This window comes from Medicago sativa, chromosome 4 (assembly GCF_051527215.1).
Source record: "Medicago sativa cultivar Bolivia chromosome 4, Bolivia_mono, whole genome shotgun sequence".
Lineage (NCBI taxonomy): Eukaryota > Viridiplantae > Streptophyta > Magnoliopsida > Fabales > Fabaceae > Medicago > Medicago sativa.
This window is the reverse complement of record NC_140752.1, coordinates 24789916-24804510: the sequence shown is the minus strand read 5'-3', so window position 1 is coordinate 24804510 and position 14595 is coordinate 24789916. Positions and strand designations below refer to the sequence as shown.

General features: G+C 38.7%; 1 protein-coding gene across 1 annotated transcript; it reads left to right on the top strand.

Annotated features, from left to right (window-relative positions):
* The first annotated feature begins 379 nt into the window (after positions 1-379).
* Positions 380-1147, top strand: LOC146927205 (uncharacterized). Its single transcript, XM_085707034.1, has one exon. It carries the CDS (start codon positions 380-382, stop codon positions 1145-1147), a length of 768 nt encoding a protein of 255 aa, XP_085563160.1.
* Positions 1148-14595: the final 13448 nt, after the last annotated feature.

The following is a 14595-nucleotide window of genomic DNA, read 5'->3' as shown; positions in this document are numbered from 1 at the left end:
ACTGCTGGCGAAATACTCCGTCCCATTGCTTGTGAAGCTCAGATGCCTACCCATCAATATGTAGCTCATGTTCCTCCACCTTCCATGAGAGCTCCTCCAGTCGCTATGACCTATTCAGCACCTGTGATACATACCATTCCACAAGATGAAGAACCCATCTACCATTCAGGGGATATGGAAGCCTATGATAGAGTGAATGACTTACAGCAAAAATATGATGAAATTCAGCGAGATATGAGAGCCCTTCATGGGAAAAAAAGTGTTTAGGAAGACTGCTTACGATCTCTGTTTGGTGCCAAACATCCAGATACCCCACAAGTTCAAGGTCCCAGATTTCGAGAAGTATAAAGGGAACTCCTGTCCTAAGGAACATCTAACAATGTATGTGAGAAGGATGTCTGCCTATGCCAAGGATGATCCGGTCCTTATCTATTTCTTTCAAGAAAGTTTGGCTAGTCCTGCCTCAAAATGGTACATGAATCTAGACAAAACAAAGATCCAAACTTTCCGTGATCTGTGTGATGCTTTTGTAGAACAATACAGTTACAATGTGGATATGGCCCCAGATCGAAGCGATCTTCAGGCTATGACTCAGGGAGACAAAGAAACATTCCAGGAATATGCTCAGCGGTGGAGAAATGTCGCTGCCCAAGTCAGCCCACGTGTGGAAGGGAAGGAGATGACCAAACTTTTCTTAAAGACTCTCAATCAGTTCTTGTACGTGAATATGGTCGGAAGTACGCCCAAGGACTTTGCTGAGATGGTGACTATAGGTGTACAGTTGGAAGAAGGAGTCCGAGAAGGACGACTGATCAATGAAAGTGTCCCCACTGGCAGTTCAAAGGAGAAAGACCAGGGAGTGAATATGGTGAAAGGTCAGCAAGTCGATCCACATCGCCAGGCCCAAAAAACGCCGCAGTATGACCCGATTCCTATAAAATATGTGGTTTTGCTTCCACAGTTGCTCGAAAGGAATCTAGTCCAGACCAAGGCGCCTCCTCCGGTACCAACAAGATTGCCAGCATGGTATAGACCTGACCTTTTCTGTACCTTCCATCAAGGGGCACCTGGCCATGATATTGAACATTGTAATGCAATGAAGAAGGCAGTTCAGAATTTGATCCGGACCAACCGCCTGACCTTCTAAGACTTAACACGAGGAATGGTTAACTGTAATTGGGTTGTTGTTGACGTTCCTTCTGTTGTTCTTTTGTTCAAATAATGTTTGTTTGTTGCTTTTCGCTTTTCAAAAGAATATCATTTCGTCCCGCCCGAGACGAAAGTAAACTTGTGTAGGGTTTTTGCTTCATATATTTTCCATCATTAATAAAAAGGTCGTTTTGATCCCGACTTTCATTTTATCTTGTGCTTTTTCTGGAAAAATGGTAATACAAAAAACCAAAAAAATATAATCATTCTCAAATATCTGCATAATCATAACTTACACTTGTCAAAATCAATAATCAAATCATGCATTAATAAATCCGTTGAACACATTAACCACGTACTCTCTTCCAACTTTGAGTTCCCTGTGTCCGAAGCTGAAGAAGGAAAATGAAGAGACTCCCGACGAGATCTCTCACATATTGGGCATCTTAGCCATTGAAGCTGCAAACAAAATATCAAGGAGATTGTCCAGAAGATGACATTCAATTACAAAGACTGGCTCGGCGTGCTACCATTCGCTTTGCTCAAATATCGTACTTCAGTACACATTTCAACAGGGGCAGCCCCCCTCCTTCCCCAATATGCAACATGGAGGTCGTGCTTTCCGTGAAGGTCGAAGTCCCGTCAATAGGAGTTCTGCTAAAGTCCAAGCTTGATCGAATTTAAACACATGACGACGTTGTGCAAACATATCAAAAGAGGTTTGAAACAAGGTTCTAACAAAAAGGTTCGTCCCCATGAATTTCAAGAAGGAGACTTCATGCCTAAAAAGGTAATACTTTTCAATCAGACTCCAGGGGCAAGTGGATGCTTAACTATGAAGGCCCATATACAATGACTTTTGCAACTACGGATGGTGACAAACTCACGCGTCCCATGAATGCCGGTGCAGTCAAGAAATACTCTGTCAAAAAAATAAAAGCTCGATAAGTCGCAAATCATAAAAAGCGGCTTAGGCAAAAATGAGCGTCTCGGTGGAATGAAAACCCGAAAGGGCGGTCCAGGCAAAAATTAGAGACATGAACAAAAAATGATGATTATCCTGATAGGTTGAAACCCGAAAAGGGCGATCTATGCAAAAGTTAAGGATCATGACAAAGTAACTACATCCAGTCAAGCACCATCCACTTGGGGGCATCCAGCTATCAAAAGACCTCTGATTCGAAGCATCTGCAGATCAAAGACTCGGAACTGGGGCATTCAAAGTTGTCAGGGAGGATAACAGTTATTGTGTTCAATGTACCTTCCAATATATTTACCATTTTCCAAAGTTTTCAAAGATCCGTGGAGCCATGCCATTGGCAGGTCCCTACTCAATTCATCAAGTTTGAGCCTGTGCCCAATTATTTGGAACTCTCATTTATTCTATTTGCAAAATTTCTTCTATTTTTGATGGCAATACTTGAAGCAAAAATTTTCAAAATACAAAAACCTTTTTTTTTACATCTTTTGAAAAGTGTGAACAACAAACGCACTCTCTTTGAACTTGTGAGTAGTCGAAGCGTACATCAGCATCCGCCTCGAGAACGGCTACATTCCAGAAGAGAAACATGTCTAAACACAATGGAGGGGACCTCTGCTTCAAGCAAGATGCTTTCACAGTCAAAAAAATATATACAAAAAATAATACAAAAAATCAATGCTCGCTAAGTTGAAAACCTAAAAAGGCGGCTTAGGCAATAGAGAGCGTCCCGGTGGACTGAAAACCCGAAAGGGCGGTCCAGGCAAAAAATTAGGGGCACAAAAAAGGGAATATACTCCCGGTGGACTGAAAACCCGAAAGGGCGGTCCAGGAAAAAGTTAGGGATTTTCAAAAAAAAAAAATACAAAAAATGACTGTCGAAGCATGCCAGGGGAAAAGCACTCCGTGTTGGTTTACAAATGGCGACTTCTTCCAGACTTTCGGTTAAACATTGGGCTCTCTCCCCAGGAGGTATCAGTTGCTACCTTGTGTCGGGTTTCACCCCATCAATGGCTCAATTTGCTCACAATAATATCATCTCCAAGGAAGTTTGCCGAGTGTTTGTACTGCGATGTCGGTCCACCTCCCTTCCTACATATCTTGTCTCGTTTCATCGAGTCGTCTGTCATATACAGTTCATACAATCATACAAGTTACATTCATACATCCATACAATCATACATTCATACATAAATACTTTCACTTATTCATACATTCATACATATCATATACACGATATCAATTCATACATGATTGCATTAGTCACCAAAATCTTGTTTCGGTCATGTCTTTTCAATTTGGTCTCTACTTATCAGTGTCAAGCCGCAAGTTTCTACACATGAACATCTGACATTCACCTTCTCATCATCAAAAGTGCCATCCCCAGTGTGTCTGGTCAAGAGATGTCACCCGTCAGTGTCAAGTGGCAAGTCCTAAACAACGGACAGCTTGAGTCTATCTTTTTTTAAGTGGCAAGTCCTAAACAACGGACAGCTTGAGTCTATCTTTTTTTAAGTGGCAAGTCCTAAACAACGGACAGCTTGAGTTTACCTTTATCTCGTTTCAAGTGGCGAGTCCTAAACAATGGACAGCTTGAGTCCACCTTTATCTTGTTTCAAGTGGCAAGTCCTAAACAACGGACAGCTTGAGTCTACATTTATCTTGTGTCAAGTGGCAAGTCCTAAACAACGGACAGCTTGAGTCTACATTTATCTTCTTTCAAGTGGCAAGTCCTAAACAACGGACAGCTTGAGTCTACCTTTATCTTCTTTCAAGTGGCAAGTCCTAAACAACGGACAGCTTGAGTCTACATTTTATCTTGTGTCAAGTGGCAAGTCCTAAACAACGGACAGCTTGAGTCTACATTTTTCTTGTGTCAAGTGGCAAGTCCTAAACAACGGACAGCTTGAGTCTACATTTATCTTGTGTCAAGTGGCCAGTCCTAAACAACGGACAGCTTGAGTCTACATTTTATCTTGTGTCAATTGGCGAGTCCTAAACAACGGACAGTTTGAGTTTACCTTTTGTCTTGTTTCAAGCTGCCAGTCCTAAACAACGGACCGCTTGAGTTTATCTTGTTTCAAGCTGCCAGTCTTAAACAACGGACCGCTTGAATTTACCTTTTCGTCTTGTTCCAAGCTGCCAGTCCTAAACAACGGACCGCTTGAGTTTACCTTTCATCATGTTTTAAACGGTCAGTTCCAACCAGTGAACAGTTTGAAATCACATTTTATTTTCTCCAGTGTCATCCCCACTGCGTCTGGTCAAGCGGTGTCACTAAAAAGTCTTGTCTTCATCAAGTTGTCGTTTTAAATCAATACGATAATCATTTTCCCCATTGAAACTACATTCCCCCTAGCGGAGTCGGATCCATTTCTTCAATGAAATTGGGTATCCTGTTGTTGTTTCTCATCCCAGTCAAATCATCTTTGCTTCCTGCATTCATACTCGCATCATGAGCACTTCACAGCATCTTAGGTCCAAAATTGGTGTACTTCTGTATTTAAGTCTCTTCGGTCCGTCAAATCAAAGATTTCATCTTCAAATCTCCGGACGAAGAAACTTAAATAGGGGCATCTGTCATACCCCAATTTTTTTTCTAAGACCCCACATACATACGCCATTTGACCCTGGTTAGTCTCTGATTTTTCAGAGAAAAATTCGGCAAAAAGGTATCTTAAAATACCTCATGTTTGGTTCTGAGTCGGGCCCTCTTCTCTCTATTTTTATTTTATTTTTTAGTTTTAATTAATTTCCATCTTTTATTCTTTTTTTTAAATTTTAAATTTTAATTTTAATTTCCATTTTTAATTTTTGTTTTAATTAGTCTTTTTTTTTCTTTTATTTTAAGTCATTTTTTTTATTATTCGTTTTTTATTTGTCCAATGTCCAAAAGTGTCCAAAAAATTCAATGAGTCCAAAATTAAAATGTCCATGTCCAAAAAAAATATTTCTCTTCTCTATGCCACAACTTTAGGAGCAAGTCACAAAAGTCAACACCATTTCTTCTCCTCAAAGTTATTTCCTTTTTCTTCCAAACCCTAATCCTATAAATTACAACCTCCAAACACAACAATTCACACACACAATTCTACCCAACAACACAATTTTTTTTTTCACACTAACAAATATTCCAAAAAACCTACAAACCGAAACCTAGTTTCTTCAGTTTCATTTTCCTAAAAAAAACCTAGCTACCGTCAAACCTTATAATTTTAGAACCCTAGTTTCTCTGCCATGTTCTCCTTCAGCCGTATGAACTGAATTTGCTTTTAATCACTATCTTCATATCATTATTATATTACGATTCATAACAATTCCAAAATTCTTGTTTTCCATTATTCTTTCATTCCATTTGAATTGTTTTCTTGTAATTTATATATATTTTTTTGCATTCAAAGCGTGAATCCATATTGATGGGTGGCTATTTTATTGAATTTCCATAGCTAAGAATTCAAGACGTAACACACACACACACTATATATATATATTGTTGCGTGGCTAGTCACTCCTTTTCCCTTTTGTTTTAAGCAATTTTTATTTTTATTTCCAATTCTATGTTATAATCCCATTACTACTGTGTTATGATTCCCATTCCCTTATTTCCAAGTTGCTGTCACATATTGTTTTTGTTTTCCTTCTTTCTATTCCAATGGATTTCAATTTAGGTGCACCTTCAATTCATGTTCTCTGTAACGTGGCTGTTTTCATTGAATTTCCATTGATTGGAATCAAACATTGTGCCATGCCATGCTAACCCATCCACGTTGGTGCACAATTGCTAGTCCTCCATATGATTCAATATTATTATGCTTATTAATGTTGTTATCCGGTTCAATTCTTGTTGCCCTCCTTTTGTTTATTCATGCTTTTCTACATTACTGTTCCAAATCAAATCAATTCCAATTACTTGTGGTTGCTTTTCTCTATTTCAATTCCAATCAAGAAGATTTGTGATGCAATTAGCCCGTGCAAGTTCCTGTTCCATCATTCTTCTTTTACCTGTATATATATATGATGATTATTGCTTTTGCCATGTATTTAGTTTGTTCCAGGTGACGAATTCGTGGAACCACTTTTCATAACCGTATTCATCAATTCCAATTCTATTCCAATTGCAAGGCCGTGGCCGCTCTCCAAAGTTAAAGAGATTCCATCATAAAGAGAACGGTCACCCTTTTTGCATCTTGTTTTTTATCCCTCTTTCTTCATGCATTTTAATTTTTCTTGCATTTTTTATTTCCTTTGCACTTTATTATTTTCTTTATTAGATTAGGCTGCATATTTATCATTCATTTGTGTATATTTTATGTCATTTACTTTTATCGCACGAACTTTAGAATGTATATTTAGGTTTAATGTAAATCATGCATATTTATTTTTCCTGCAGACCTTAGCATGTATCATGGGTTTTTATGTAATAGTTTAGGTGCATGTGTGCGTGCGTGTGTGTATGCCTCTTATTTTGCTTGTAGATTAGGTTAAAGGTCCTCGTGGTGGTCCAACGCCACCATAAGGTACCTACGCTTTTCTTTCCGCTCCGTTAGTTTAATTTCTTAGTCCAATTATTCAAAAAAACAAAAAAAACATGCAAATAGTTCAAAATCACAAAAAATATTTTTTCTTAAACAAACCTATCTTAAATCAAGTGACGTCTTTTTTTTTTCTTTCTTAATCAAATTTCAATCCATTTAATTTTACTTTGAGTCATTTTCTTTCAATATTAAAAAACACAAACAAATATCACTTGCCGCTTCGGCTTTCTTTCATTTCAAAACCTTTTTTTCAAAACTAATAAAAAACACTCAACCAATCAAACGTCAATTTTTACCGCGAACTACGTGATTTTGATCCCTCACGGGTACGTAGGCAAGGGACTTGTCCTTCCAAATCAATAAAATGTAGATAAACTAGGTCTCCTTTCTTTTATCATTTCAAATTTCTTTCTTTCAAAAAATAAGCAAGTTATAGCACATTAATTAAATGAAACCAAGAGGTTCCCGTAGAGTACTACGGACATAAAGGGTGCTAACACCTTCCCTTTATGTAACTAACCCCCGAACCTAAAATCTTTTCAAAATGGGGTGTTTGAACTTTTTTCCCCTTTTCTCAAAAAAATTAAATGTTCAGTCGTGAAATAATTAGTGAGTCAATAAGCTAATCAAATAGCCTTGATCTCCGAAAAATGACGCGACAGAAAAGGCGACTTCACTGGGGACCCCCTAAGAGGGTTGAGCCTAACTTGGTCTTATTTAATTTTTTGTGCTATAACTTGCTTATAAAAACAAAATAAAAGATGGAAATACCTGTATATATTTTTCCTTCCTTATTCTTTCTTCTTTCTTAACGTGAGTGGTGAGATAAGTCCTAACCCGGACTTGAGCGACACATAAGATAGGAGTGGTAGACTCATAGTGGCATACCGAGAGTATTCTCGTGTCTTGTCACACGTGCGATAACCACACTTAGCGGAGGAGCTTGAAGTGATATATGTCGGCGGGTGTTGTCACGCTTAGACTTTATTACTCTTAAGTTTCCGTTGAACGCTAAGGACCTTTAGTAACCCTTAACCCATCTTGGCCTTTTAGGACGTAGTGCGGTGGCTAACCGGGTGTTGTCTCGGTATTAGTCGACACGCGATGCTACACTCGAACTAGACCTTCCTACGAACGATGTTGGACCGGGTGTTGTCTCGGTATCCGATAAAGTTCAAAGGCGGTTGGAATTCAGGAACTTGGTAGAACCCGTAATACAGGTACATTTGAAACCATAGTCCCTACCAAATGGCGTTGTTACCCTGGCTCCAACATTATGGACTTAACCTCACCATGCTTACATGCATTCATTCTTAAAATCTTTGTCATAAAAAAAAATCATCGAAGAACCTAGATAAGTCCTTGTAAACATCAGAGGTGTGGACCTTGTAAATAGGGACACCAAGAAATGCATTTTCAAAAGTCTTAACCTTAGCTTTTGTTAGGGGCTATTGTCCTTGACTTTGCTTTTGCTCTTAACGAAACTGTTTGTAATATTCCAAAATTATCAAATGAAGCAATGTTCCTTATGATGTTTACAATTACTTTGACGAGTCCTTCGATAAATAAAAAAATATGTCTATTTTTGCATAACATCATGCATCATTTTGCATTTCACAGTATCAAATCCAAAGTCTCACAAATTTTCCTTCTCCATAAAGTGTCATGGCGTCCTCGTCCGAAACCAACTCGCATGTACAACACTCGAGCAATCATAAAGAGAAGATGGATTTTCTCGAGCAAGAAAATCAATTGCTCCGGGAGGAAATTGCAGCCATGCAGACCAAGATGGACGAAATGACTGAATTGATGAAGACACTGACGGTTTCTCAAGCACGTCCTCCTCCTCCTCCTATCAGGTCTCTAGCCGAAATTGTTTCTACTGGCCCCGAATGGACGTTTTGTGCCAATACTTCAGGGTACTCTGCTCCACAACGTTCCGTGCCCTGGTTCCCGCCTCTTACTGCTGGCGAAATACTCCGTCCCATTGCTTGTGAAGCTCAGATGCCTACCCATCAATATGTAGCTCATGTTCCTCCACCTTCCATGAGAGCTCCTCCAGTCGCTATGACCTATTCAGCACCTGTGATACATACCATTCCACAAGATGAAGAACCCATCTACCATTCAGGGGATATGGAAGCCTATGATAGAGTGAATGACTTACAGCAAAAATATGATGAAATTCAGCGAGATATGAGAGCCCTTCATGGGAAAAAAAGTGTTTAGGAAGACTGCTTACGATCTCTGTTTGGTGCCAAACATCCAGATACCCCACAAGTTCAAGGTCCCAGATTTCGAGAAGTATAAAGGGAACTCCTGTCCTAAGGAACATCTAACAATGTATGTGAGAAGGATGTCTGCCTATGCCAAGGATGATCCGGTCCTTATCTATTTCTTTCAAGAAAGTTTGGCTAGTCCTGCCTCAAAATGGTACATGAATCTAGACAAAACAAAGATCCAAACTTTCCGTGATCTGTGTGATGCTTTTGTAGAACAATACAGTTACAATGTGGATATGGCCCCAGATCGAAGCGATCTTCAGGCTATGACTCAGGGAGACAAAGAAACATTCCAGGAATATGCTCAGCGGTGGAGAAATGTCGCTGCCCAAGTCAGCCCACGTGTGGAAGGGAAGGAGATGACCAAACTTTTCTTAAAGACTCTCAATCAGTTCTTGTACGTGAATATGGTCGGAAGTACGCCCAAGGACTTTGCTGAGATGGTGACTATAGGTGTACAGTTGGAAGAAGGAGTCCGAGAAGGACGACTGATCAATGAAAGTGTCCCCACTGGCAGTTCAAAGGAGAAAGACCAGGGAGTGAATATGGTGAAAGGTCAGCAAGTCGATCCACATCGCCAGGCCCAAAAAACGCCGCAGTATGACCCGATTCCTATAAAATATGTGGTTTTGCTTCCACAGTTGCTCGAAAGGAATCTAGTCCAGACCAAGGCGCCTCCTCCGGTACCAACAAGATTGCCAGCATGGTATAGACCTGACCTTTTCTGTACCTTCCATCAAGGGGCACCTGGCCATGATATTGAACATTGTAATGCAATGAAGAAGGCAGTTCAGAATTTGATCCGGACCAACCGCCTGACCTTCTAAGACTTAACACGAGGAATGGTTAACTGTAATTGGGTTGTTGTTGACGTTCCTTCTGTTGTTCTTTTGTTCAAATAATGTTTGTTTGTTGCTTTTCGCTTTTCAAAAGAATATCCTTTCGTCCCGCCCGAGACGAAAGTAAACTTGTGTAGGGTTTTTGCTTCATATATTTTCCATCATTAATAAAAAGGTCGTTTTGATCCCGACTTTCATTTTATCTTGTGCTTTTTTTGGAAAAATGGTAATACAAAAAACCAAAAAAATATAATCATTCTCAAATATCTGCATAATCATAACTTACACTTGTCAAAATCAATAATCAAATCATGCATTAATAAATCCGTTGAACACATTAACCACGTACTCTCTTCCAACTTTGAGTTCCCTGTGTCCGAAGCTGAAGAAGGAAAATGAAGAGACTCCCGACGAGATCTCTCACATATTGGGCATCTTAGCCATTGAAGCTGCAAACAAAATATCAAGGAGATTGTCCAGAAGATGACATTCAATTACAAAGACTGGCTCGGCGTGCTACCATTCGCTTTGCTCAAATATCGTACTTCAGTACACATTTCAACAGGGGCAGCCCCCCTCCTTCCCCAATATGCAACATGGAGGTCGTGCTTTCCGTGAAGGTCGAAGTCCCGTCAATAGGAGTTCTGCTAAAGTCCAAGCTTGATCGAATTTAAACACATGACGACGTTGTGCAAACATATCAAAAGAGGTTTGAAACAAGGTTCTAACAAAAAGGTTCGTCCCCATGAATTTCAAGAAGGAGACTTCATGCCTAAAAAGGTAATACTTTTCAATCAGACTCCAGGGGCAAGTGGATGCTTAACTATGAAGGCCCATATACAATGACTTTTGCAACTACGGATGGTGACAAACTCACGCGTCCCATGAATGCCGGTGCAGTCAAGAAATACTCTGTCAAAAAAATAAAAGCTCGATAAGTCGCAAATCATAAAAAGCGGCTTAGGCAAAAATGAGCGTCTCGGTGGAATGAAAACCCGAAAGGGCGGTCCAGGCAAAAATTAGAGACATGAACAAAAAATGATGATTATCCTGATAGGTTGAAACCCGAAAAGGGCGATCTATGCAAAAGTTAAGGATCATGACAAAGTAACTGCATCCAGTCAAGCACCATCCACTTGGGGGCATCCAGCTATCAAAAGACCTCTGATTCGAAGCATCTGCAGATCAAAGACTCGGAACTGGGGCATTCAAAGTTGTCAGGGAGTATAACAGTTATTGTGTTCAATGTACCTTCCAATATATTTACCATTTTCCAAAGTTTTCAAAGATCCGTGGAGCCATGCCATTGGCAGGTCCCTACTCAATTCATCAAGTTTGAGCCTGTGCCCAATTATTTGGAACTCTCATTTATTCTATTTGCAAAATTTCTTCTATTTTTGATGGCAATACTTGAAGCAAAAATTTTCAAAATACAAAAACCTTTTTTTTTACATCTTTTGAAAAGTGTGAACAACAAACGCACTCTCTTTGAACTTGTGAGTAGTCGAAGCGTACATCAGCATGCGCCTCGAGAACGGCTACATTCCAGAAGAGAAACATGTCTAAACACAATGGAGGGGACCTCTGCTTCAAGCAAGATGCTTTCACAGTCAAAAAAATATATACAAAAAATAATACAAAAAATCAATGCTCGCTAAGTTGAAAACCTAAAAAGGCGGCTTAGGCAATAGAGAGCGTCCCGGTGGACTGAAAACCCGAAAGGGCGGTCCAGGCAAAAAATTAGGGGCACAAAAAAGGGAATATACTCCCGGTGGACTGAAAACCCGAAAGGGCGGTCCAGGCAAAAGTTAGGGATTTTCAAAAAAAAAAATACAAAAAATGACTGTCGAAGCATGCCAGGGGAAAAGCACTCCGTGTTGGTTTACAAATGGCGACTTCTTCCAGACTTTCGGTTAAACATTGGGCTCTCTCCCCAGGAGGTATCAGTTGCTACCTTGTGCCGGGTTTCACCCCATCAATGGCTCAATTTGCTCACAATAATATCATCTCCAAGGAAGTTTGCCGAGTGTTTGTACTGCGATGTCGGTCCACCTCCCTTCCTACATATCTTGTCTCGTTTCATCGAGTCGTCTGTCATATACAGTTCATACAATCATACAAGTTACATTCATACATCCATACAATAATACATTCATACAATCATACATAAATACTTTCACTTATTCATACATTCATACATATCATATACACGATATCAATTCATACATGATTGCATTAGTCACCAAAATCTTGTTTCGGTCATGTCTTTTCAATTTGGTCTCTACTTATCAGTGTCAAGCCGCAAGTTTCTACACATGAACATCTGACATTCACCTTCTCATCATCAAAAGTGCCATCCCCAGTGTGTCTGGTCAAGAGATGTCACCCGTCAGTGTCAAGTGGCAAGTCCTAAACAACGGACAGCTTGAGTCTATCTTTTTTTAAGTGGCAAGTCCTAAACATTGTGCCATGCCATGCTAACCCATCCACGTTGGTGCACAATTGCTAGTCCTCCATATGATTCAATATTATTATGCTTATTAATGTTGTTATCCGGTTCAATTCTTGTTGCCCTCCTTTTGTTTATTCATGCTTTTCTACATTACTGTTCCAAATCAAATCAATTCCAATTACTTGTGGTTGCTTTTCTCTATTTCAATTCCAATCAAGAAGATTTGTGATGCAATTAGCCCGTGCAAGTTCCTGTTCCATCATTCTTCTTTTACCTGTATATATATATGATGATTATTGCTTTTGCCATGTATTTAGTTTGTTCCAGGTGACGAATTCGTGGAACCACTTTTCATAACCGTATTCATCAATTCCAATTCTATTCCAATTGCAAGGCCGTGGCCGCTCTCCAAAGTTAAAGAGATTCCATCATAAAGAGAACGGTCACCCTTTTTGCATCTTGTTTTTTATCCCTCTTTCTTCATGCATTTTAATTTTTCTTGCATTTTTTATTTCCTTTGCACTTTATTATTTTCTTTATTAGATTAGGCTGCATATTTATCATTCATTTGTGTATATTTTATGTCATTTACTTTTATCGCACGAACTTTAGAATGTATATTTAGGTTTAATGTAAATCATGCATATTTATTTTTCCTGCAGACCTTAGCATGTATCATAGGTTTTTTTGTAATAGCTTAGGTGCATGTGTGCGTGCGTGTGTGTATGCCTCTTATTTTGCTTGTAGATTAGGTTAAAGGTCCTCGTGGTGGTCCAACGCCACCATAAGGTACCTACGCTTTTCTTTCCGCTCCGTTAGTTTAATTTCTTAGTCCAATTATTCAAAAAAACAAAAAAAAATGCAAATAGTTCAAAATCACAAAAAATATTTTTTCTTAAACAAACCTTGATCTTAAATCAAGTGACGTCTTTTTTTTTCTTTCTTAATCAAATTTCAATCCATTTAATTTTACTTTGAGTCATTTTCTTTCAATATTAAAAAACACAAACAAATATCACTTGCCGCTTCGGCTTTCTTTCATTTCAAAACCTTTTTTTCAAAACTAATAAAAAACACTCAACCAATCAAACGTCAATTTTTACCACGAACTACGTGATTTTGATCCCTCACGGGTACGTAGGCAAGGGACTTGTCCTTCCAAATCAATAAAATGTAGATAAACTAAATCTCTTGGCAAGGAAAGTAGTGGAATCATTCCATCCCAACTTCATGTTACTTCTTTAATCAAGTATAACCCATAGCATGTACTAGCTCAAGCTTCAAACATCATCTTCACCCAACACCCATCAAACCCTAGCTTCTTGAATCCATTATGAGAGGAGAAATAGAAAAATTAAACTTAAACCAAACTTCCTTAAGCTTAAAAGATCAAGAAGGAACAAGATTAACTCACTTGCCATGGAAGGAAGAAGATTTGGAAGATTTGGGGGTCAGGGAGAGAGAAGGGCGTGAATGAAGAAGAGAGAAGGAGGAGAAAAAGCTTTACCAACTAGAGAGAGAAAGGATAATTGAAATGAGATATTTTGGTGCCAATCCAAATAAATATCTCCTTTGATGCGCAATTACCAAATTGCCCTTACCTTAAGTGTGTTAAATTCGGCTCGGATACTTAACCCGTAAATAGCTGACATCACATAATAAATGTTTTCGCCAAACTTTCTTTCAAAATATTATTCATCTGACACGATCGACTGGTAATAGTCTGATACTAACAGGCGGGATATTACACATATTATCATAAGTTTGAAGAGTCTCTAAACTGTCAATCAAAGTCAATGTCAAGTACACGCTTTTAAAATCTTTTTTGGTTGTAACAGAGCTTAGGTAAAAGGTGGAATTTTCCATGGGAAAGTAGATGTAATTCAAACACATTGAGTTAAGTATAACCTACATTTGATGGAAAATTAAATCATCGTCACCTCATTTACCCCAAAAAGATAACACTAGAGTACTAGAGAACCACTTATGATAGTTAGACATTTTTATTTTTATTTTTGCTATTTGGTTGTCTCAACTTCTTTTTTTCTACACATTTCGTGTATCATTTTCAAGAAATTATTTTATTTTTATTTTTCGTTGATTAGAGACGATTTGGAGTCTCTTAAGTTTTCTAGTATCCCTACCCCAAACTTAAACGTTGCTAGTTCCAACTGCAACTCCAAATTTAGATATTGTGTACAACCTATAAATCTTAACTCCAAACAAAGAATTTGGGTCAAAATTCTAGGTTTGTAATGTAGCATGTAACAGAACAAGGGGTCTAATTCTAAAGGCTCGATTTGGCTTTACAAAGGATAATTACAAGCATAAATTATAAAAATAAAACTTTAAGGTAGGC